This window comes from Sander vitreus, chromosome 18 (genome assembly GCF_031162955.1).
Source record: "Sander vitreus isolate 19-12246 chromosome 18, sanVit1, whole genome shotgun sequence".
NCBI classification, from domain to species: domain Eukaryota; kingdom Metazoa; phylum Chordata; class Actinopteri; order Perciformes; family Percidae; genus Sander; species Sander vitreus.
Window position 1 is genome coordinate 13574138 of NC_135872.1, and position 23654 is coordinate 13597791.

The window sequence follows — 23654 nt, forward strand, 5'->3', positions numbered from 1 at the left end:
GACAAATCAAACAAAAATGAAATAACATTTTAAAAAGAGCCACATTTAGTTTGAGATACTATGAGCAAAATGAAGTATATTCAACTTAATATTTCTGATTGTTATTAGATTAATGCAACCAAGAAACATAGTAATTAACGATGCCATTTTGATTGCGATCTGTGTTGTAAACACAAGCTACTGCAGCATGCTGAGGTTCATCCGCAAGAAGTAACTACAGTGCAGCAGCACCAGAAATGTGCCGTCTGTAGCCACAGTGACATGCCAGTCAATCACGAGTACAATCCTATGAGAGCTGATGGTGGTTTTAACAGTCTGCTCGGGTTGCCTTTATTTTAGTGCTCACTGTTATTCAAGATAACTTCATCTAACACGAACAAATGAAACCTCTAACTGCACTTAAAACACTGTTAGCTGATGAGAAGATAAGAAGATCATTTTACTGAATAAGCGGGTAAGCCTGGAGTAGTTTAGTCACATTTAAAGAATGGAGTTGTAGTTATGATGCAGATCAATAAATTGAAAAATTATCATCATAATGTCATAGTTAAATGCCTTGTTTTCTGGCTCGGAAACCTTTAGTGTACTTTATCATTTAGAGGCATTTCACACATTATTTTGAATGTTTAGTAAGAGATCGTACTGGTTATTCAATAATTGTGTTTCAGCTGTGATTTCTCTATATTTTTTAAGATAGGAGGTGATTTGTATCTGAAATTGAGATTTCTTGGCCATTATCCACCTAACAGAACAGCTCCGAATGCGTTTTAAGCCAGCTTTGAAGAACTTTCAAATCATTGACAATCAAATTAAGCTAACTTATCTGTATATGAAGGAACAGGGCCCTGGAGTTTATCTGATGTTTTTTTTCTAAATGATCCACATCTGGACCTGTGGAGGAGAAGAGTCATCCAGAAATTATCTCAGATTCTTTTTGTCAGATGTAGATGAAATTAAAAGTTCACAGTTTCATGTGCCATCAGACTTTCACCTCCTTCTGTTCCCATTTCTCTCTCATCTCATTATCACTCACACTTATTTCTTTCTTTCCTCTTCTCACTCTCCTCCTGTTCTCACCTCCCCTCGTCTTCTCTATCTTTCCTCCCAGTCGTCTCTCTAAACAGAGGATACTCCTGGAGTTTCCATGTTTATTATCTTGTCACTCTTGCTAGAATCTTTTTATTTATTTTGTTTGTCCTATCACTCTTTATCCTATAAGCCAGGAGTTTCAAAGACACTTTGGGCATTTGAGTTTTCATGTCTGGTTGGCACATGACATCTGCGTCTCAAAAACATGTCAGCTTTGGGATGCGTGGATTATAACTTCAATACATTGTGCAGAGTTCTCATCGCAGTTTGCAGCATGCTGGTAGGAGAAGGCTTATTAAAAGTGTGTGTGTGTGTGTGTGTGTGTGTGTGTGTGTGTGATGAGAAGGAGATTTAATTACCAGATACAGCGTGTTATTCGGATCATACTTGGAAGATGTCCAACTGTTTCACCTTGGAGGAAATTGCTTGATTTGTTTTCTTCCAACATTAAACTGCAGTCAACAGACCTGAAATGACTTTGGCAAATAATCATCAGCGGGTGTACTTTATTATCACCCTGATGGGTTTTGCCACATTGGACAATCAGTTTTACAGCTCCTGACTTTAAATATGCTCTTGCAGAACATTCCACCTGACTGCTGCTCCAAATAATTTACTGTGAAACAAAAGCTAAAGAATAATACCATCTTGCCCCAATGCTTAAGTGATTGTATGTGTTCCTCTTTGCTGTAATCTACACAGCGGCAGGCAGCTTATTGGAACAACCCCCCCACTGTGAAAGTAGTTTGTATAGAAAGCCTGTTGTGAGCAATACCCTTTATATGAATTGTTTATATTTAAAGGGACTGCACAATGTATTCAAACACCGTTTTTAATTACCTAATGGCAGTAAGTTTTCTAGTATGTTGTTTTTTTCTGGAACAGACTGATGCACAAAGATATACACATATCTGCATATCAGCTGTTTATTTTAAGGTAATATTGACACAATTTTCTACTGAGTCTATTCTATCAAGGTGTTTGAAAGACTGTGATGGTTACAGATACAGAATACATAAACATGTATAAATACTGTATAAACATAATTGCACCCAAAACACTAAAAAAGAAAAGGCATGACATGCAAGTACTGAAATGTATTTACAGAAGAATACATGTAAGACTACTTCAGTCAGAAAGCCTTTGCATATACAGGACTGTTAACTATTGACATGATCTACAACAAGTCGAAAATACAGTGATTGTATACTAAATTGAGTTATCATCAACATCTGTGTAACTTCATTGTCATTCATAACTACTACGTATAGCAACCTTGGTAATTGGCAGGGTTATTAACACGACCTGGCTTCTGCCGGAGAGCGGTGCTCATCAGCGGTAAAGTTAAACACCCCGACTGGGACGCAGGCATTATCAGCGGGTATACTCTGTATGAGTAGCCGTGTAATAAATAAAAGATAATGTAGATCTGATTCAAGACACTTCCGCTTCGTGTTGAGGTCATGCACCCCCCACTAGCTCGCTCTACATGATCCCTCACCTAATAACGCGTTCTACATTCAAGCATCATAGAGGCATTTGCGGCTTCAGACAGCCCTATAAAACATTTAATGCTATCAAGATCTATTTAAAAACAAAAATACATAAACATTCTGGCAAAACCAATCTCCTAGTTGAAGTAACTAAAGAGATTAAGAAGGGCCCACATACTCTATCAAACAAAAATAACAAATGTGCAGGTATTGATTGTACCCTCAAATCACCCTCAAATCTATTCTGTTGGCATGACTGATACAGGCCCTATGTTGCCACAGCATCTGCAAAGGATGAAACCTTTTTCTCTGTCTGGTCACTTAACTTTGAGAGTGTTATTCTTCCTTCTCGGTAGCTCCTTTTGGACCTGACGGGCCCGCGTGCCAAAGCCCAGAGACTGCAGAGACTCGGTGATGAAGCGCTGCGTAGGAGAGACACACAGCATCACCAGCAGCTTGGCATCGCCGCCTAGTGGAGAAGATGGAGAAGAACAAGAGGATATTTAAGCCTGAGGTGTTAAAGCAACAATGAAAAGATTAGATTTAATTACATGCATTGTACTTTTCTTTTCTTTTCATTCTTGGGCATGGACAAATCTTCACTGAATATTTTGAGTGAGTCCGTGTTTGGGTATGTTTATGTGTGTATGTTTCAGTTAGGGTAACAATACTGGTATGTGGAATCTTTCAGTTAGATGAAGACATGTTGGGGTTAAATAAGTCTTTTCCAGGGGAAGCAGATACAGGAGACATGAGTCATAGGTCATAAAAAAGAGAGAGTCTGTGTATGTGTGCTTGCGTCACCTATGGCATCCTGTAGCAGATGAGTGAGTTTGCTGTTCCTGTAGGGGACATGTGGTCTCTGCTCGGCCAGAGCTCCCAGGACATCAGACAGAGCAGAGAGACTGCGGTTTATACAGGACACCTCCCACAGAGCTGCTCCCGAAACTCCAGACATCCCTGGTACACACATATATCCAAACCAAATATTTATATGTCCTGAAGCTAATTGATCTGCTCAGTGAACAGGCATCTGTTGTACTGGGTTCAGTACACTTTTTCCTGTGTAATTAAACAGGGGGATAAAGGTAATTACAAAGACCTGCATCGTCATCTTTATTTGTACTGTGAACTGTAAATGAATCATTTGTCATTTCATGGTTCAGACACTTAAAGGAAACAGAAACGAGCTGCATTTGAGCAGGTGAAAACTGTGGTGAGCTTACTTAAAATGGAACCCTCGTGCTGTAGTCAGTTTTTCTCTTGAGAAATTAACTCATCAGAGCAAAAGCATGTACCCACTTGACATTTGAATTTCATTTTTAACAGCAGTTTATCTACAGCATCTTAATTAGGCATTAGCCTAAAGCCCCATTTTGCATTTTTGCATGTTAAGATGGGTATATTTTCCAGTTAAAATTCTGCCAGGTGCATCCTAAAGTATTCAGTGACCAATGTTCCCATGACACTCTCTCACCGACACACTCGCTCCCTGCCAGGTCCACCAGCTGCAGCTTGGTCCTGAACGGAGCCTGAGAGATGCTGGGCCTGGGGGAGGGACATGGAGAATGGGAAGGGGAGCGGCAGGGAGAGGTGGCTGTGCTTGTAAAGAGATGATCATCAGATGAGTGGCGGTTAGCGGGGTTGGCACGGCGACAGCGTGGACTCCACCACTCCTTCTGGGTGGAGCGCTGCATGTCCTTCTTGGCACTCTGTAGCCTGCGGGCTGAATAAAAGAGTCATAAAGTCACCATGCGTTTGATGTTAATGTTGACGTGTTAGTGTGTGTATGAATGCGTCTCACCCAGGGCCAGTGCATTGGGGCTCTTGGAAGAAATGGTGAGGGTGACAATGAGGTGAGAGCGTGAGGAGTCGGTGTGGACGAGGGTGGGACAGTGAGCCCTGAGCTTTAAAACGCTGCTGATGATCTGCATCACCTCAGAGGCGTTACTCACAGGCCTGTAAAACATATGCATACAACACATACACTGTTACCTGGCATCTTAATCCTATATATGTTTTATATTAACAATGGATCAAATGACTACATTTATATGAAAGGTATAACTCATAGTGAGAAACCTGCAGCAAATGATCACCCAACATTGCAGTCACTTTCAGCTCTGTGGAGTGTAGTGCCTTAACTTATTCTTTTGGTTTTCCTGCCCGGTTCACTGTCATAAAGTCATTTACAGCTCTATTTAAGCTCTAAAACCTGACACTACCTGTATTAACAGCTAAAGAGCCAGACATATCCCCTCATCAGGTGGCATGAAACACGACTCCATATGAATGCTAATGTTGCTCCATGTCTGCTGGATATGTCAATGAGCAACTTTTTAGCTAATACGTTATCTAAAAAGTTGATAATAATAATAGTCTTAGTTGGCCCAAGTGGCCCAAAAAAACATGTTAAGTTTAAGGATGAAATAAAAAATTGTGTCCACTTGGGGATTGAGGATATCTGCAGCAAGCGGTAAACAAACATCTAACATATTATTTACTTGGAAACTTTCTATGGTAAAGAACTTCGCAAACAGCCTATATGCACATCCAGCAGTTAAGGAGCAACATTAGCATTCAGTTGGAGCTGGACACAACTATTTCATGAAACAAACAGTTGAGCTGCAAAATCTCATATTCTAGATGAAAAGATTCAAAGTACAAAAGAAACATCTTGTGCACACAGTCGCCTCAGCTCCAGCTCTACTCACTCATACGTGAGAGAGATGACCTGGCTGGCACCAGAAGAGGTGGTCATGACGTCCCGACGCTGGTCGGCAGCGTTTCCCTGCTCATCTCTGGCCAGAAGGTCAAGCACCTCGTTGTTGTACACCTCCATCACTGATACCTCCACTGTGAAGCTCCCTGCAGGCTTCTCAGAGATCAGCCTGGGTCACACACACACACACACACACACAACCATGGACAGATAAAGAAAAGGTCAAAAACCAACCCGATTATATTCCGTTTCAACTCTCAGTGCACATTATGAATTAATGGACTGAATTTATTTTATTCCTGAAGGACTGAATTACAATACAATACAGTACAATAGACCCGATCTACTGTGGTTTCAGCAAAGCATAAAAACACACTCACCTTCTGCAAAGCTTAGTCATTACACACAAATATCACAAAAACAAATGAATAAAAAATGCATTTCTTTCTCACCGAAAGAGCTCAGCGGCAGCCTTGGGGATAATACCCTGCTGTGTCTCCTGCTGCGTCCCTGAGTGCTCCTCCAGCAGCTGGGATCCCATCATGGTGTGAGTCTTCCCACTGCCTGTCTGCCCGTACGCCATTATACACACATTATAGCTGCAGGGCAGGGAGCCAGATGACATTCAATTCATGCTGAAGTCTTGCAGTCATATTATGCTGTTTGTCATGTGTTTCTTTGTATGTTCTTTATTCACGCAGGGTAGTGTATAATGAATATAGCTGAATTATGAATGAATACATTAAAATGACTTGTGATTTGATATAGTCCTTTTTCTGGTATGCTTAAACACTCACCCATCCAGCAGAGATGTGAGGAGCGGCTTGACTTCCTCAAACACTGCATCCTGGGAATCCTCTGGTCCATGCACTCTGGAAGACACAAAGTCTAATCATTAATAAACTGTAACTGAAATAGAATAATGCATATATCGCATCATGATAGTGTTTGATATCACCTCTCAAACTCAAACATCTTGTTTTGCACTGGAATCCCCGTTTTTATGCAATTCACCATCACCGTGTCCTGAAATAAAAAAAAACGAGGAATAACACACAAAAGCGAGAAATGGAAGCAGCTAGGGGCAATAAAATAAAAAACAGTTTGTGAAACTCACATCACTGACTGCAGAGACCACTTCTTCTGATGACACAGGCCTGACAAAGAAAAGAATAGATTTATTTTAGTTTTTTGCTTTTCAAGCACAGAACAACTTGATTAACATGCAGTATTTCATGTTGTAATGATGAACCATGTGTTGACACACCTTGATCCAGCGGTGAAGGACTGGATGTGGTCAAAGGGTAGAACTGGTCGCACCCTGCAGTGAACTCTGATGTTGCCTCTCAACTCCTGTGGCAAAACATAGAGTGACAATGAAGGTCACAATAAGAATAGTACTGTATTACCCATTATCTTTTGACACAAAACATCTGTCCTCACCACCAGTGCATTATGGAGTTCTTTCCTCCGCTGCCTCTCTGCCCTGCACCTCTCCCTCTCCTCCTCCAGAGAGCGCTCCAGAGCTGCAACACCAGCTTGCAAGTCTGGACAGGGAGAGCAGAAAGATTTAGAGGAAAATAGTCCATTCAAAATCAAAATTAATAGTGAAGGATTTTCTATCACGGACTGTGGTTAAAGGTTAGGCCATTGTTGTGTTCATTTTAAGACAATAAAAAACAAGATCAACATTGAAAGGCCTAGATAGATCGATTTGATGGGGAATTTGGTGCAGTACAGTATAAGTTGTAGCTCAAACTATCTGAAGGCAAAAAGCAGTAAAGGTGAATGAATGGCTGTCTGTGTAAATATCAACTCCAAATACAGGGGCATCTGTTCTCTGGTGTAAATCTTTATTCAGGCCAAGTCTTTAATCCTGGAGCAGACATGTAGGTACACCTGACACCAAACACCTCCATTCACTCAGGACTGGCTGGGACAAGAATAGTCTTGGTTGAACATACATAGAACATCTGTTTTTAAAATTATATTAAACATAAATTATTCTCAAAAGAAATCACATAACAGTAACAAAGCACTTCAAAAACATTTCATTGTAAAATATGTCTGCACTTTTAAGCCTTCATTAAGTGTCTGTGTAAAGTGTAATTTATTTAATTGTTGTTTTTTTGACATGTTCCCAGCAAATAATTAAGCAAACTTTAATAGCTAAACAGAAGGTTAACCAACAACGCACAACCAGCCAGCTCAATAAATCATGAAATATTCCAAAGCTCATGTATGAAATATGGAGTTAAAAATCAATTAACATCCCTAAAATCCAACTATGAGCAAAGTAGCAAATAAAATGCAACGTAAATGAAATAAAGAAAATTCTCCAGAGGGGTTGATACTAACAGGAAAGTGGAGGTAGGTAGGCTAAGTTTAACATTCTTCATTAACTAACATCAACAATAACGAGTCAAAAAAAAGCCATTTTGTTTGGAGCATTAATGTGTTCAGGGAGATCAGTTTTCACCAATCATCAGAGCCATGGTGAGTAGGTGACTTGTGGTACTGCATTAGAAAAATATAGTCAACCTTGGACAACCTCAAACGGTGGGGTGAGGGAGAGGAGGGGTGGGACAGTGTGAGAGGATTACAAGCCTATTCAAGATACAGCCAGCACATTACCTGTAACCCATTTTAGAAAAAAGACAGACACAGAGAGGGTGAATGAGTGAGCAGATCAAGTTATTGGAAGTGAGAGATGCTGTGCACTGTTCAGCCCACGGGACAAAAGCACTATGTCAACTTTTACGAACTGCTACTATGAAAAGTTACATAGGATTCCTAAAATGTGTGCATCAGTCCTAAAAATCCTTTCAGTCTCCTTGAACTCTACTGTGCAGTCTAGTCCAGCAGTCAAGTGTGGTCCAAACTAAACATTCTAACTTATGCAATGCCACAGTGTTCTATTAAAGAACATTTGGCTCCTTTAAATTGGAAAATACCACAGGTCAATGTTCAGCGTGTTAGTGCCTTAAGATGCTGCTCTTCTTATAGCCGCCTGCACACTGGTGCAGATTGCCGAACCGTACACATAAACCCCAGCCTCAAGATTTCTTTAGAATCCTAACCTAAAATGATGTCAAATATGCTGCATCTATGTAAATTTGGTGCCACACCCTCACATACTTACTCTGAACCTCATCTCCACGGTGACCATTTAGAGAACCGGTGGCTTGCTCTACTTTTTCCAGCAGCTGCTTACTCTGCTCCTCCAGCTCCGTGGAAAAACTCAAATACACAGCGAAAAGTTCACTCAAGTCCTGCTTCACAGCCTGTTACAAACACACAGAGAGGATACGTGAATTGTGAAGGTCTGTGTGTGTGTGTGTGTGTGTGTGTGTGTGTGTGTGTGTGTGTGTGTGTGTGTGTCTTTCTGAGTTCCCATACTACCTGCCTTCTTGACGCTATTTAGTGAAACATCTCAACAAGACAGAAGTAAAGACAACTCAGAACCACCATGTGTGCACACATTCATTTCAGTGGATTTGTACCTGGACTTCAGAAAGCAGTTTGGCGAGGGCTACCCGGGTTAACTTCTGTGCATTCCTCTGGTGCTGATGATGGTTCAGGGCCTTGGTCTCTTCTTCATGGTCCCGACGGAGTTTCCCCAGACACTGAAAAGTATATGACAACATACTTCATTCTTACTTTATGCCAAGCTACAGTATGACTAGCAGCTGAAATAAGTGTATCCCCCACTTGTAGCATGTGATGCTTAATTGAATTTATCTTAATTTTAACACAACACACAAGTTTTTGTGAGGCGTGGTATGAACATTGAAAGCAATAAATTTCCCTAATAGATGGTTGGTTTCCTCTTATGTGCCATACAGCATGCTAAATGTTATCCCTTACCACAAAAAACAGTGCAGCAACAGCTTTGCTGCTAAATGATGAGTAATTGTGTTATTTAGCTTTGTAGCATCTTGCTTTGAACTGTCAGGGACTACTTACTTGTTCTGTAGGAAGTGAATATATAGCTGAATGAAAGAACAGATTTAGATTTTTCAACTTTAACTGCTGCACAGCAAGTGAATATATGGCTGCTCACTTAATTTTTGTACATTCATTAGTATTACAAAAAGTCACAGGTTTAATCAATATGATGAATTACTTTATCTGCTCCGGCACAATATCAGGATCCTGGAAATGGGGCTCTTAATTAATGTTAAAGTATTACACCTGTGCTCGTTCTACTACCACAGGTCAAAATGTCTACAGTTAAAAAGGCCTATAAACCCAATTAGACATACTACTTTGGGTAATAGTTGCCTGATTACAACTAGTCTGTGTTTAAGTGTTGGCACTGAGCACCTGAAAGGACAGTCAACTAGTACTTGTTTGCGTCTATATTCTCATATTATAACAGAGACATCCTATACAATGAAATATGACACATAAACTGAATGGCAATGAAATGAAAAGCACAGAATGTTTACTTGACCGTTCAGGCTCAGTTGATCACCACTGTCAAACTAAATTTTTGGTTCCATACAGTGATAATTATCATTAAACATAGAGTGGGCCTTATACACATTTAAGTAAAATTACATCAGATGATCCAACTCCCAGAGCAGTCGCAACAGTGAAAAAAACCTGTTGAATTAAGCCAAGTGGCACAAGAATGAATTAGGAAAATAACAAAAGCATTCTTTAGCAACTCAAGAGGTCAAGGAATACTAGAATCATGCCCATCTAGAAAATACCAGAGTGATCAGGGATTCCCATCAAGGAAAATAGAAATATTCTCTATTCCCTTGATCCCCACAGGCCTATAGGTTTAAGCCTGTAAGTAATGAATACAGAAGACATTTTCTTACCTCGGCAAGCCTTAAATGAAGAATAGCATTCTCTGTCTCCAGTTCCAGTATTCGCTCCTCTTTACTCTGAAAACACAGTGAGAATATTACAATCTGGGTTTTGTGCGTAAAGTTATTTGGAAAACATGAACAAATAAACTACAAGTCTCTGAACAATCTCGGATAAATTGATCTCGCATTTGGCATTCACTAAACAGTGACTCACTCTCAGTTTGTGCTCCAGCAGGTGTACCTGGTGCGCAAATATTTGGTCCCGGTTTATAAAGAGAGGCATTTTTTTCTAAAAGAAGCTTTAGTAGAGAAGGGAATGAATAGTCTCGTCCCTTTCCTTCTCAATTGATCAAGTCGTGTCCTCTCAGGTCATATAATCCGATTAACATCGGTTAACAACAACTTGCTCCTGTGCTTCTCAGAGGGGATGAGGATGACAGCTACACATGTTGCTCCAGCAGGCTATTATGGCAATATGTTTTTTCATATATACTGTAGGGTTATAATGTTAGGTTATATGATCTTTTTTTTAAACGTTCTAACTGAGAAGGTTTCCCTCCATTATTCCTAATTCAAAGTGGCAATTCAATTTGGCTGATGTTGTCGAAACCAACATTGTTTGGTCCTCCGAGACTACATTATCCACGTCTTGGTGAATTAAAGCATGGCCGTAAATTGATGCAGAAGCACGACTGTTAACCATGCATATTGGTAGCGCCAGACATGGTTTAGTAGAGGATCTTTTGGTAACGTTACACAGATAGAGGGCAGCAACGCCTCCGTTGGGTGATGTGTCAAAATGAACCAATGAAAAAGAACTAGGAAGAAAAGCACTTCCGCTGCATAGTCACAGTTTTTAGCCAGGCTGTCAGAAGTAACGTTAGGGTTACAATATGGCTAAATTGAAAGACAAAAGACGAGAGAAAACCAGTGTCGCCAATGAGGTAAGATGTTGGAACGCTGCCTTTTGCTAGCTTGCTAGTTAACTAGTGGGATAGCTCTTTAGCTTGCGCCTTAGTATCCAAATTTCAGGACGGCGAAGGCATGTCCCGCCCTACTCTGCCTTAGTTTGCCTCTGATTGGCTTACCCTGGTATTCTACCTTAACTCTAACCAATCGCACTTCTCATGCTTAAACGTAACCAATCCAATCAACATAGGCAACGGTTACTAGCCAATCAGAAGCAGAGTAGGGCGGGTCATGCCTTTGTCACCCTAGGTTAATGTCTGAGCTAGCTAAAATAGCGTTTATAGGTGTTATATCTTACTTGTCTGTAAATATTGTAGATTGACCGTTTAGAGGAGCGGCGGGCGCGTTGTCAAGACAACCTGGAGAGGGCTGAGTTCAGGACCAGAAAAGAGCAGCTCTCTGACAAGGACAGGTGAGGATGATGATGGAGATAGTGACTGTTAAATACTCCAAAGATAAAAATCTAACGAGAATAAATAACTCTCACTTTGCGGCTTGTCCAGAGAGTAAACCCTCCTTCTCTCATCTTCTCTGCTCCACAGGCAGGACCTGGAAGATGAAATGACGATCATTAATCAGAGGGTGCTAAAGTTAGGTAAGTCTACATCCATAACATTCTTATTCATACTGTGCAAATCACTAGGCATATACAAGAATTTATTTTACAACATAGACATTATGGTCCCAATGACCAGACCAGTACCTTGCATGGGCGTGTTGCATTGGTGAGTGTTAATGGGTGGCATGTGTACTGTTAAGCGCTTTGTCCTACTAAGATTGCAAAGGCTACAAAAGTGCAGTCCATTTACCATTTATATAAACAACGTAGCCTACCACAATAAAAAAACAAAACAGAAAGGACTCAATTTTTATGTGATCTGAGTCACTCCTGAAAAGTCACAGAACGGTCATGAAAGTTTCCATTAGAGCCATGACAGCAACCCCTGCTTATTATCATTATAGTCTATTACTATACATTTAGTCTGCCATTACTGCTATAACAGCAGAGCAATTGCAGGCTGTGTTTCTTCATAAAGGTTTTCATTTTAATAAAAATTACACATTATTGCCTTACCATCAGTTTTGTTTGTCATTTCCAGACAAGGAGCTGGAGATGTTAAGAAGAGAGAATCGGAAGAACATGCTGCTATCAGTCGCTCTGCTGGTTATCAGTGCTCTCTTCTACTATGTCTTTGTTTTCAATGAAGAGGACTCCTTGTCATGAAAAGGCTGAAGAGCTGTGCTGATGAAATACTTCAGTTCTGCCTCTAGATGGCATCATTGTGTAGATCTCTTCTGGTCATCATACTGGGTTTATCCTGCACAGTCAGAACCCCACCACAGCTTCTTGGACTAAAGTAACGTATATATGAGATAATATTAAGGTGATGTGAGCAATCATCTTTGTCTTTTCAGGTTGTATACAGTCAGTTTTTATTTTAATTGCTGTATAAAGACCTTACTGTATATTATGACATTCAACATGAAGACAGGATTATAACACGGACAGTTTGTCCCCTAAATAACCAATTCAATATTAAGTTTGCCTTATGCCACAAATAAACCAAAGTAATAATGCTTTTGTACACTATATCGAAGAAATGCTTCATCAAATGGTGCCAATCAAGTCAGCTTTTTTGTTTTTAGTCACATATAAATGTGATAATGCACGATACACATGACACATGTGCATTAAATTAATGAATATCTTTGATACATTCTGTTTAAGTGTGAGTTGTACAGTATGTTTTGTCGTTACAGCAAATGGAGAACCTGAAGAATGTATTCTTTGTTTTTATACTCATGGTGGCCATACACCCATCTCCTAAAAGCTGAAAGATGGCAAATGTCTTATTTTTAATACACATATAAAAATGAGGGTATGAAAATTAGGTTTGGTCCTTATAACTCATCTGTTTTTTTTAATCTTTTCTGGGAGTTTTTCTTGAATAAAATAAACATTTTGTCAATTTTGGAAGCATATTTATTGAAGTGTTGATATTTCATAGGATCAATATTATATTTATTATAAGCTCAGTTGTTATATTTATTTATGCAATCTATTTTGCAAGTAGAGTTCATTACATGACTTATAGCTTTGATAGAGGCCCAAATTTGTTATAAATGGACAATACTGTGTGTGAGTAGATGTGTTCTGATCAGGAAGTTTATTGTTTGACAGTAAATATAGACAAGGCGTCATTCTTCACCCGGTGACACAGTTATGGTGTGAATAGTGTGACAGTCTAATGACGAGACTGTAAAAAGCCTTTCTTGCTATCCTGAGTGGATAAAAAACAACATCACTAATACTGATTCTGATCACTTTAATTATAATAACTCTCTTAAAGACCCAAGACGTAGAATCATTTTAGCGTGTCTCCTCTCCATTGGCCATGTTCCCATTCAGGATTGAATGGATTTAATGGGTGAAATAATGACCCTGTTTCTTTCACCTAGATTCCCTAGTCAAACTGTTTAAAACAATTACAGGCAGAAAAAAGGTGTTTGAACTCAGTAAATCAATGACTTGTATCTTATCTTTTGCTATAGTCAGTCAGTCAGTCCGTGAGGTTAATTCTTAGGTGATGGTTCTCATAGAGGTCATCACTTTATTACTGTAGCCCTACTCTATCTACCAATTCTGGGGTCAGTTTCCTACATTATAATTAAAGGTAAATCTGGCAATATTCCAAAACCAACCATGTGTTAATCCGTCTCCTAATAATTTCTTACTTCCACAGGCTGTGTCATAGCCTAATGCCATTGGTTTATATTATATTATAGTTGTATTTAAAAATAATATTATAGTTAAAGTATGATAATTCTCTAAAACAGCTGGGCGCTGTAGTTTTTTTAGCAAATGTTATTCAAACGGGAGAAAATGTTTGTTGACGGGGACTGTTTTCCGCCGCGGATTAAAAAACATTTGGCCTGCTTGTAGTGAGTATTTTCAGCAGAGGGACTAAAAAACTGCAGTGCCCATGTTCATCATAATAAAGGAACATGTCACCCAACAATGTGGATCATTGATGTGTTTTTAACAGTTTTCCGTCAACAATGGAGCTCAATGGCACAGCGGAATAAGCTGTAGGCCTATATATTTTAGACTTTTTCAGCAGAAACAATAATTTTAGTAGGATCAATTAATTGTTGTCTTTTCATGGGATTTGTTGACAATAACAAATATAAATAGAATATAACCAGACTTATCCTTTTTTATTAAAATAATTTCAGACTCTTTGCTTTCAATGCACAGGGGAGATCTCTGGTTGTGGTGTGAAATCGGTCAAATGTATGACAGGACAGCCCAGCAAATAATTGTTTGTTTGCCCTCCCTCCTACACACTATCATCACCAACACAGTCCAGAGCACGCCTACGCCCTCTCAATCTCTCATCCCCATATTAAACAAATGTAAACAAGCCCATTATGCAACACTTCTGTGGGATTTAAAAGATGATTATGGCCACTGAATCTGTTCAAATATTCATTTTCACGTTGTGGTTGGTATCATTGCTCATTTAAAAACATTTAAAATGCACCCTTCAAAGGTAATACATAACAAAGTCACAAATTACTCTGAATATTTTGGTAAATAACACTGCTATTATGTGCTTTTGTTCAATTCAAGACATGTCTTTTGAATACTTCTGAATTATTTACTCTTGGATGTAATAAAGTTAGCTGAGATTTATTTTACAATAAAATAATTGATGATTGATTGTGGAAAAACCAAAAAACTGGACTTTCGGTGAGTCTTACTTTTGATCAATTGCTACACAATTGCTCTTCCTAAATAAAAGTTACAGTCCCTTTGCTTGAGTGCTCCTACACAGTCAGATGCTGACCTTGTGTGCAGTTTCTCTTTTCATGACACAGCATGTTACAGTAAGTGGCCTCAAGTTACGAAAGAACATGACTTACGAAAAACAACTTCAGCATAGGTCTGTCTGAGCAGCGAAATGCCAGATGTCACTTTGAATTCTTTTGGTTCGGAAGCAGAAGGATATTTGAGCTCAGGCGGAGGTTCGGTGTCTGCGCTCAGGTCAGGTGGCATTATGTAAGTTTGGTCATGTCTTCAGGTTTTGAACCTTCCTTGCTGCCTTGTTTTTGTTGGTTCACCTGAGCATTATAAAGGATTTATATCAAATGTGTGGCCATATTTTAATTTAATTTAATATTTGTGTCTTGTATGCTGTAAATAAATCTCTATAGTTGTCTGTTCTGGCAACATGTGTATTGTGCCAATGCATTATTTACAGTTAATGTATTGTTTATCAGAGGAAGTTGCCAGATATACTATAGAAGTACACACCCTGCACTCAAAATGTTGCTAACGTAAACGTATTATTATTATTAGCATTATTAACTTCTGTTAATGTTCTTAAAGTATCAGAAGTACAAGTATACATTATGCAGTCTCTGTCAGTGTTATTTGATTGTATATTATATTACTACATTAATTATTAATGAGGTATTAGTATTAGTGGCATTTTACTCTTTTTTTAAGTTAATTTTAACCTTTTTTGGGTAGTTTAATCTATAATAATGCATGCTTTATAAGATGATCATATGTTTTGTGTCTAAAATCTTATTTTATCCTAATTTGTGAAGTAAGCAGTAACTATAACTGTCAGATGAATGTAGTGGAGTAAAAAGTACAATTTGCCTCTGAAATGTGGTAAAGTAGAAGTGTAGAGTAGCATAAAGTACTCAAGTGAAGAAACTTCTAACTTTTTGAGTGGCTATTTGAGTACAGTAAAAGCACTAAGTTACATTTCACCACCACTATCTATTGTCATAAGAGGTGTTGTCTACTTGTTTCCCCATGACCTTACATCACAGATGTAAATATTTATGAACATTTTTTGTTTTGTCCTTTCCTAGTACCTGCTGAGATTATTTGTTCAGTTACTATACTGGACTTCATAGAGAGAAAAAAATCGCCGTAGATAACTCCACACTCACACATACAGCATAACATCTCCTGCCACATCATGTGGACCTAATACAGCTACTGTATATGCTCATGCTACATTTACATTGTTGAGTTAACCCAGCTGTCGTCCGTAGTGACGTGCAAAAGTATCTTCATCTTATTTTGTTGAAATTGCCAGTATTAAAAGCAACTTATAGTAAGGAATTAAGTCATCATGCTCAGATAATAGTGTCATATTACTGAGTCCTTAAGCTGGTCACGGCTGAATTTATTCCCTCCGCACCTAATTTCTACATTAGTCTTCATCGCTGTAGTCAGAGTGGTGATTAATCTCTGAATAAGTACATAGGAGTTTCTCTTGAAAAGAAAATGAAGAAGAGCAGAGTCAAGGAGCTGGGAGGATAGAAGAGAGACGGGGGACATGGGGGAAAGTTAATTTGTTATAGGTGTCATATTATGAAGGTTAAACTAGTCTGAGGTTGGAAGGTTCATTGAGTGTGAGGGAAAGTAGAAACGTATCAAACAGGGTAACAAGGTAAGATGATAATAGGTAATGAGGCTGCATTAAGGTGTGAGTAATGGAGAGCCTGTAGAAGTACCACAGTGAGTGAACTGGCGGCAGACACATTCAGTTGTGTACCAGAGCCTTTACAAAACAGACATGTTTAACCTGAGCAGTTCCACCTGACTTCTTATTATCTTCCAGGTCAAACTGACCCATTTTACTCAGGTAAGTATTAAAGACATTTCATTCGTCACGATCCTTTTTTGCCTGAGTTGTTGCAATGAACTTCTGTTTGGACAAAATGTTTGGTCACTTTGACATGGTTGCAGAAATTGAAGCTAAATAGGTGTTAAATTGTCCAAATTAAACCAGGATGTGTTTGATCTTTCCTGCTCTGATTTTCCTCCTGAATATCTCAGAAGATGCCTTCACAGTTTTCCCAGACAACATCCCAAAGCCCTCTTCTCTGAAACAAGACTAATCACAATTAATTGTTGTACAGTATGGCTGGAGACTTTCATTCCCTCTCACTTTTCAAGTGTGAGTAACATTAAAATAGTCACCTGTAGGCTGCAGGACCATTCAGAAGGACCCGGCGCTTATCCACAGATACACCTCTGGTTGACCCTTATCCATTCACCTGACAATGCAGCATGTCCAATACAGAGCACTAGAAACAAGAATGCCAAAGTGAATCAAACAAGACATATTAATGTATAAATTCAAAATTCACATTCAATTTAATTATTTTTTTGTGGTGTAAATAGTTGAATGAGTGGAACAAGATGGCACCTGATATTTGGAATCCTATAGCTGCTATAAATGTGTTCTATCACTGTAAAGACATTTGACTATTGTACTATATGACTATCCTCCATTCAAGGATTTGATATTAGATGTTAAACTATGTACCATGAACATGTCACAACTAAATCAACATTAAAGAGAGGTTACGTTTTGTGTACAAATCAGTAGAAAAATGAATTTATTCACAGAAAAGTGTCTCTGCAAATGTGTTTCTTGGGGTTTAATCATTTTACCTGCTTTATACCCTCTATAAACATGTCTCCAATAAGAGGGGACACTCTGCCCTTTTTATGTGTTGTTTAACTTCAACAGTAAACATAATTAGTGTGAGAACATAGCTAAAACATTGAAACAGTGTGTTGCTGTCCACAACACATATTAAGCTGTTTATGTCCCCTGGGTCAGGTTTAGGGCTGCTCTCTCTCTCACTCACACACACACACACTCACACACACACACACATACAATGTACAATACAATCAGCACATGCACTGCACCTGGTAGCTTCCAGGCTACTAACAAGCATTCATACAGTGCAATCCTGTGCCAAAACATGTCTCTCTCACTCGCACACACGCACGCACGCAGTGTTTGAACAGGCCGCAAGCAGAGTGACAAAAGGCAAATGACGATGGTTTTTATTGCAAAGCAGATTTTATATAGCTGATGTGGGCTTGTCTCTGCTTTTCCAAGAGATAAAGCATGTGTTTGTGTCTGTGCTTGTGTGTTTATCATGGTAAACTAATAATCACCATATAGGCGTTTCCAAGGTTTTTTCCTGGTCACCACTGCTCTCTCCATGGGGAGTACTATCAGAAGTTAATGCCACTATTGATTTTTTCGTGTCTGTCCTTTCTTCGTCCATCTGTATCTCAAACATTCCTGAGACAACACTTTAATATAAATATACAATGACAACCCAGGATGGGAAGCAAAAACCAGCAATTTAGGTGATTATGTAATCTATAACACCAAAGCCTTTTTCCATCGAGCTAATGGCTAACTGAGCAATAGTTATGTTTCTAGGGAGAGCATTTGCTACGCCGTTGTAATCAATGTTATTAATGAGGGAATCATTCGACTGTGTACTTTGGTAATTGCCTGGAGAGCTGCTCAGGTCTGCACTGATCAAGCATTACATAATTCAAACACTGCTACCAGCCCCTATTTAGTCTAATGGATGTAATATCAAAGGCAAGGCGAATTCCAGTGTTGTTAATATTCACCTCTGCAACAATAAAAAGTGCACTTTTCTGCTGAAGAGATGACACAGACGACAGATGCAGGTTAGATATTAGGCCTGCATTCCTGACTATGCTGAAATTTAAATCTTGTCACTGAAATCAGGATCTAGTGAAGCAACTATAGATACAAGTAAATAAATACAAGCGCCGAGGCAAGTAAAAAGAACCGGAAGAAGCTGAGAAGTGTGTGGGACCACCTTTGGCTGCTGGAAAAAGAAAGTCTATTAAGTGTGAAAGTGTTCTGAAAGCAACACTAAACTCAGACTAAAACATATGGCTTTTGTGGCCGGGCTCAGTGGGTAGAGCAGGCGCACATATACTGACAGGTTGATGCCTCGACACAGAGGTCCAGGGTTCCAATCCGACCTGTGACGATTTCCTGCATGTCTTCCTCTCACCTTGCTGTCCTGTCAATAATTATTATTATTGTTGTTTACAATAATTAAAGTACAATTAAATAAATATTTGCCATTTAAGACATTTAAGCTTTACAGTAGCATATTGCCACAAATTCACCTGTGTACAAATAGGTGGTTGCCTGATTTGGTGGGTGATCAAAAGCAACATCTGTTGAGGTGGAGAAAAGAACAAGGTGAACAAACATCTCCTGCTCTCACAGCGCCCTGGCCTCAGTGTGCAGTCCATTAGTGTCCTCCAGCACCTCTCACCTTTCCCCCACTTTGTGGTCAGCCTTAAACTGACTGAGGGCTTCAATGCTTGCACAACAGGACATTATTACAGTTGATGGTCCACACGAGGAGCAAGTGCAGTCACCTGCGGCTGTGTGAAAGGTGTTGTTGAGACCTGAGTGTGATCGAGCTCCCCAACAGAGACAAAACAAGAGTTATTTAAAAAATCGTGAAAAGAGCCCACATGAAGCGCACACACCTGTGACCAAAATCTAATCTAAAAGGTCCATGGCGCATAAACAAATATGAACAAACACTGTATACAAGCAAACACACCCAGAGAAACATTAACATTAATTTCACATGACCTATAATAAGGTATCAAGTGTAGCAAAGTTATTGTATAGAAAAATGCATTCTCTCGCTATACTACTGCTGTGTTACATAAAATATGTACATATTTTGAGGTGTACATGCTGGTGGTGATGGTGCAGTGGATATGACACATGCCTTTGGTGTGGAAGATCCGCGTTTGAGTCCCACTGCGATACATCAGTCAATGTGTCCCTGAGCAAGACACTTAATCCCTAGTTGCTCCAGAGGCGTGCGACCTCTGACATATATAGCAACTGTAAGTCGCTTTGGATAAAAGTGTCAGCTAAATGACATGTAATGTGTATGCTACATTCTAAATTTATGTATATACATCATGATTCATATTAGTACCGTATCAGTATGTGTATACAGTATATACATACCTGCAGAGTTGCACTACTAGATTCTTTATTTCTGCACATATATTTTTACACAGATGCCTACACAGTATTGTAATGTATATAATATAAATAGTTTTTGAATGTCATGAATTAATTTTAATATTTTGCCATGTTTATTATTTTTAAACGGCTCAATAGCTCCTCAAACCGTTTCTTGTACTGCTGTAACGTGTGCATTTCCCTGTTGGTTATCAGTAAAGTCTTATCTTATTCCCATACTAAACTTTATTAAATATAGTTTGGAGCATCTCCATTTACAGTACATTCAACTGTAATGTAATCTTTTATTCTGGAAATAAAACATTTTATTGAACATTTAGTGATGGGCTGATGTCATTTTATAAAAGTGAATGAAAAAACTTTTACAAGGAGCAGATATCCATGTATGTATCCAAACACGCCTGTGGGTCTTCTGGTCCACGATAGTATACTAGTTCCTGTGTGGCACTCTGATGCCGTCAACCCACTACCTGTTTAAACAGCCTGGCAGACAAACTGATGTGTTTGTGGCTGCAGAGGCTGCCAGAGCAGACACACTTATTATCCTCACTCTTTTCACTCTGTCACACGCACATACACGTGACTGCGACTGCTTTGCTCCTGAATCACAATTGTAGATGTGGATAAGGCAAAAAAAATGAGGCAACAGTCTATACAACTTTTTTCAGTAGCACATCATATCTTATCAATGCGACCATATACCAAGGCCAATTATGAGTAATATACAGTATGTGGTAAATGTTCATTTGGCTTTTGCAGCCTTAATAGTCGGCTGTAAGTTAAGCTATGTTACACCTGCTCATCCCGTAGATGAGTTACTCAAAGCTGCTAAGCACACTTGACCACATGGCACATGTTTTTACACATTTGTGGTATCTCTCTATATGTCTGTCTCATTCCCTCCCGCTCTCTCTCTTTCACACACACGCAGACGGAGCACACAGGATTTAAATGTGTCTAGGTGTAAATTAAAGGTATTTTCCGGGGATAAGGTGCTTGCTTTCTCAAGGTGCCATTAGTCTCTTCAAATAGAGCCATCTGCACTCCGTGGGAAGAGGCTGGAATGAAGTAAAGAGGATGTAAAAATACAAAAACAAGTCAGGTGCAATGAGAGGAGATGAATAAAAGTGCTACAGTAAAGACGTGATGGAGCCACAGCTGGATTTCATTTCTTTATTCCTTCTTGTAGAAAATGTACATCAAAGGCAATACTATACAAAATAGAAAAATGGGACACGGTACTCACAAGTTCAAATGTTGACACAATGAGGGCTATATAATACTGCTTTGGCATTTCAAAAAACACGTACTAAAGTGCAAGATTTTCCATTCTTTTACTCAGTTAAGTACATTCGCAGGTCTGTTTTGTCTTTTTCACAGAAGTTTTCTTGTTCACAGCATTTCCAAAACCTCATCCTAACTTGTGTTGAGACATAATAAAGTGCAGATACAGGATGCATGAGAGACACGTTTCTAGCATAACACTCTTTGTGTTCGTAAAAAGCATTCACTGTCAATTGTAAGCAGATTGTCAATGGTGATAGGATGGTTTGTCTTTTTGCTCTGTCTTTTCTCACAAACTAACACTCACACACACAAAAAAATCCCTAGCACCATTTTAGACTTCACTTGGTGACCTGGACCGGTATGCCTTGTTGGTCTGAAAGCAGCCACAGAGAAGCACGTAGATGGAGCGCTGGATCTCTGCGTTTCTGTAGGCGTAGATGATGGGGTTGATCATGGAGTTGTAGGTGGCTGGCAGCAGTGTAGCATAGGTGTACACTGATGGATACTCCTTCTCGCCTACCAGGCAGTAGATGGCGAAGGGCAGCCAGCTGGTGCCAAATGTCCCCAAGATGATGGCCAAAGTGGAGACCCCCTTCTTAGTTGCGACGTAATTTGATGTGGCAAAAAAGTGCTGCTGGAGGGCGATCTGGTGGGCGTGGTGGCAAACAATCTTGCAAATCTTAAAGTAGAGGGTCAGCATCAGCACGAAGATGACAAAGAAGGAGGTGGCCAGGAGTGTGACATTGCTCCGGGTCAAAGGACGAACAATGCTGCAGGAGGCTGAATCGTCCAGGCAGTTCCAGCCAAGAACTGGCAGCAAGCCCAAAAACAGAGACACTCCCCAGGTACCCAGTAGCATCAGGTGTACGTACTGCAGCGTCTTCTCTGAGAAGTATGTCAGGGCGTTGTAGAGGGAGAAGTAACGGTCCACTGTTATGGCCAAAAGGCTGCTGATGGACGCAGTGAAGGAGGCCACCAGGAAGCCTACAGTGATAAGACTGATAGTCTCAGAGGATATCACATACTGAAACACAAAGTTCAGGATTAATCCCATGCCGGCCAGCAGGTCAGCTGTGGCCAGGCTCCCAATCAGCACAAACATAGGAGTTCTTAGTGTCGGTGTGTAGAAGATAATTGCTACCACTATGGCGTTTTCACAGGCGATGACAGTGCCTGACATGCAGAGCATAATGTCCCACGGATTGATGGGGAAATCTAACGGGGCAGTGGAGAACTCCAGGCTGCTGTTGCGCTCTGGAGAATCAGCTTCCATCCATGGGAGAGCTTCTCCAGCCACAGGGGTCACAAAGGACTCGTTGAGCACTAGCGACTCGTTCATATCTCGGAGCTGTCGTCTTTTTGTCCTGTAGGCAGCAGGAGAACGAGTAGATTTGTTTGTTAATGAGATATCAAGGCACATTTTAGTTTTCACTAGTGACTTTTAAGGAGGAGTTGGTAATGTTTCTTGCTCAGTGACTTAAGCAGTGTGTTTGATTGTCACTGCCTACAAGTGAAGCTTAAACTGACCTGTAAGTCTACTTACTCACTGAAATACACAAGCGCCAAATGCAAAAGTTCATATTTAAAAAAGCACACCATTTACCAATACCTACAGTATGATGAATTTAAATAAAAAAGCAGTTGTAGGCTTAGATAATAATTATTTGTAGAATATATGCTGCAAGAGTCATGCAAAAGTTACGAGGAAAATCCACCGTAAAAAGATTTTTGTGATTTCTATAGTATTTTCTGTACAGCTTAATTTTAATTTGTGAATTTGAGTATCACAGCTGAAAAACAGACTGTAGTGACAGATTCATCAACAGTTTGGGGTTGCTCTATGTTGAGTAAATACTTCAACAACTCCACTTGTATTTGACATAATTAAAGGTATGAAAGCCCTGCATTCAACTCATTTAGATGGAATATCTTAAACAAAACTCTCTGCATTAAACGTCAGATGCTCTGGTTTTTGCACTTAATTCACTTTAGAAGTTATTGTAATAGTGAAACAGCAGCAGCAAAAGGCACGGGAACTGTCCGTGGTGCTGAAACCACAGCAACACTTTCCGTTAAAAACTAATCATCACAACTTCTTTCACAAATTAGTTTTAATACTTCAATTAACTTACAGTGTGATCGGGGTGCTTAATAATATAAGTATTAGTATTTATATCCACTAAGGAATATAAAATAAAACATTTGCAACCGGCATAAACAAATTATTTTTTGGAACACGATTTCTGAAAAATTTAGAATACGTACCTCCGTAACAAAACGGTATGAGCTGAGATTTTCGCTGAAATCGGAGCCTCTCGTCCGAGATAGTATACAAATTCAAAGTAAAAAGGATTTGCCCTCTTTTTTT

General features: G+C 39.4%; 3 protein-coding genes across 3 annotated transcripts; 1 reads left to right on the top strand and 2 right to left on the bottom strand.

Moving 5' to 3' along the window:
* Positions 1-1748: 1748 nt before the first annotated feature.
* Positions 1749-11640, bottom strand: kif25 (kinesin family member 25). Its single transcript, XM_078275231.1, has 15 exons — positions 11584-11640; positions 10137-10202; positions 8808-8930; positions 8447-8588; positions 6748-6851; positions 6572-6657; positions 6422-6461; positions 6263-6330; positions 6102-6176; positions 5757-5903; positions 5297-5473; positions 4387-4541; positions 4060-4308; positions 3387-3542; positions 1749-3051 (listed from the first exon to the last, which is right to left on the bottom strand). The coding sequence occupies exons 1-15, from the start codon at positions 11620-11622 to the stop codon at positions 2900-2902; spliced, it is 1779 nt and encodes a 592-aa protein (XP_078131357.1). The 5' UTR covers positions 11623-11640; the 3' UTR covers positions 1749-2899.
* On the top strand, positions 10927-13069 carry ccdc167 (coiled-coil domain containing 167). Its single transcript, XM_078275232.1, has 4 exons — positions 10927-11071; positions 11414-11508; positions 11639-11691; positions 12197-13069. Exons 1-4 carry the CDS (start codon positions 11021-11023, stop codon positions 12319-12321), a joined length of 324 nt encoding a protein of 107 aa, XP_078131358.1. The 5' UTR covers positions 10927-11020; the 3' UTR covers positions 12322-13069.
* An 8232-nt stretch (positions 13070-21301) lies between these two features.
* On the bottom strand, positions 21302-22628 carry gpr6 (G protein-coupled receptor 6). Its single transcript, XM_078275172.1, has one exon. The coding sequence runs from the start codon at positions 22623-22625 to the stop codon at positions 21618-21620; it is 1008 nt and encodes a 335-aa protein (XP_078131298.1). The 5' UTR covers positions 22626-22628; the 3' UTR covers positions 21302-21617.
* Positions 22629-23654: the final 1026 nt, after the last annotated feature.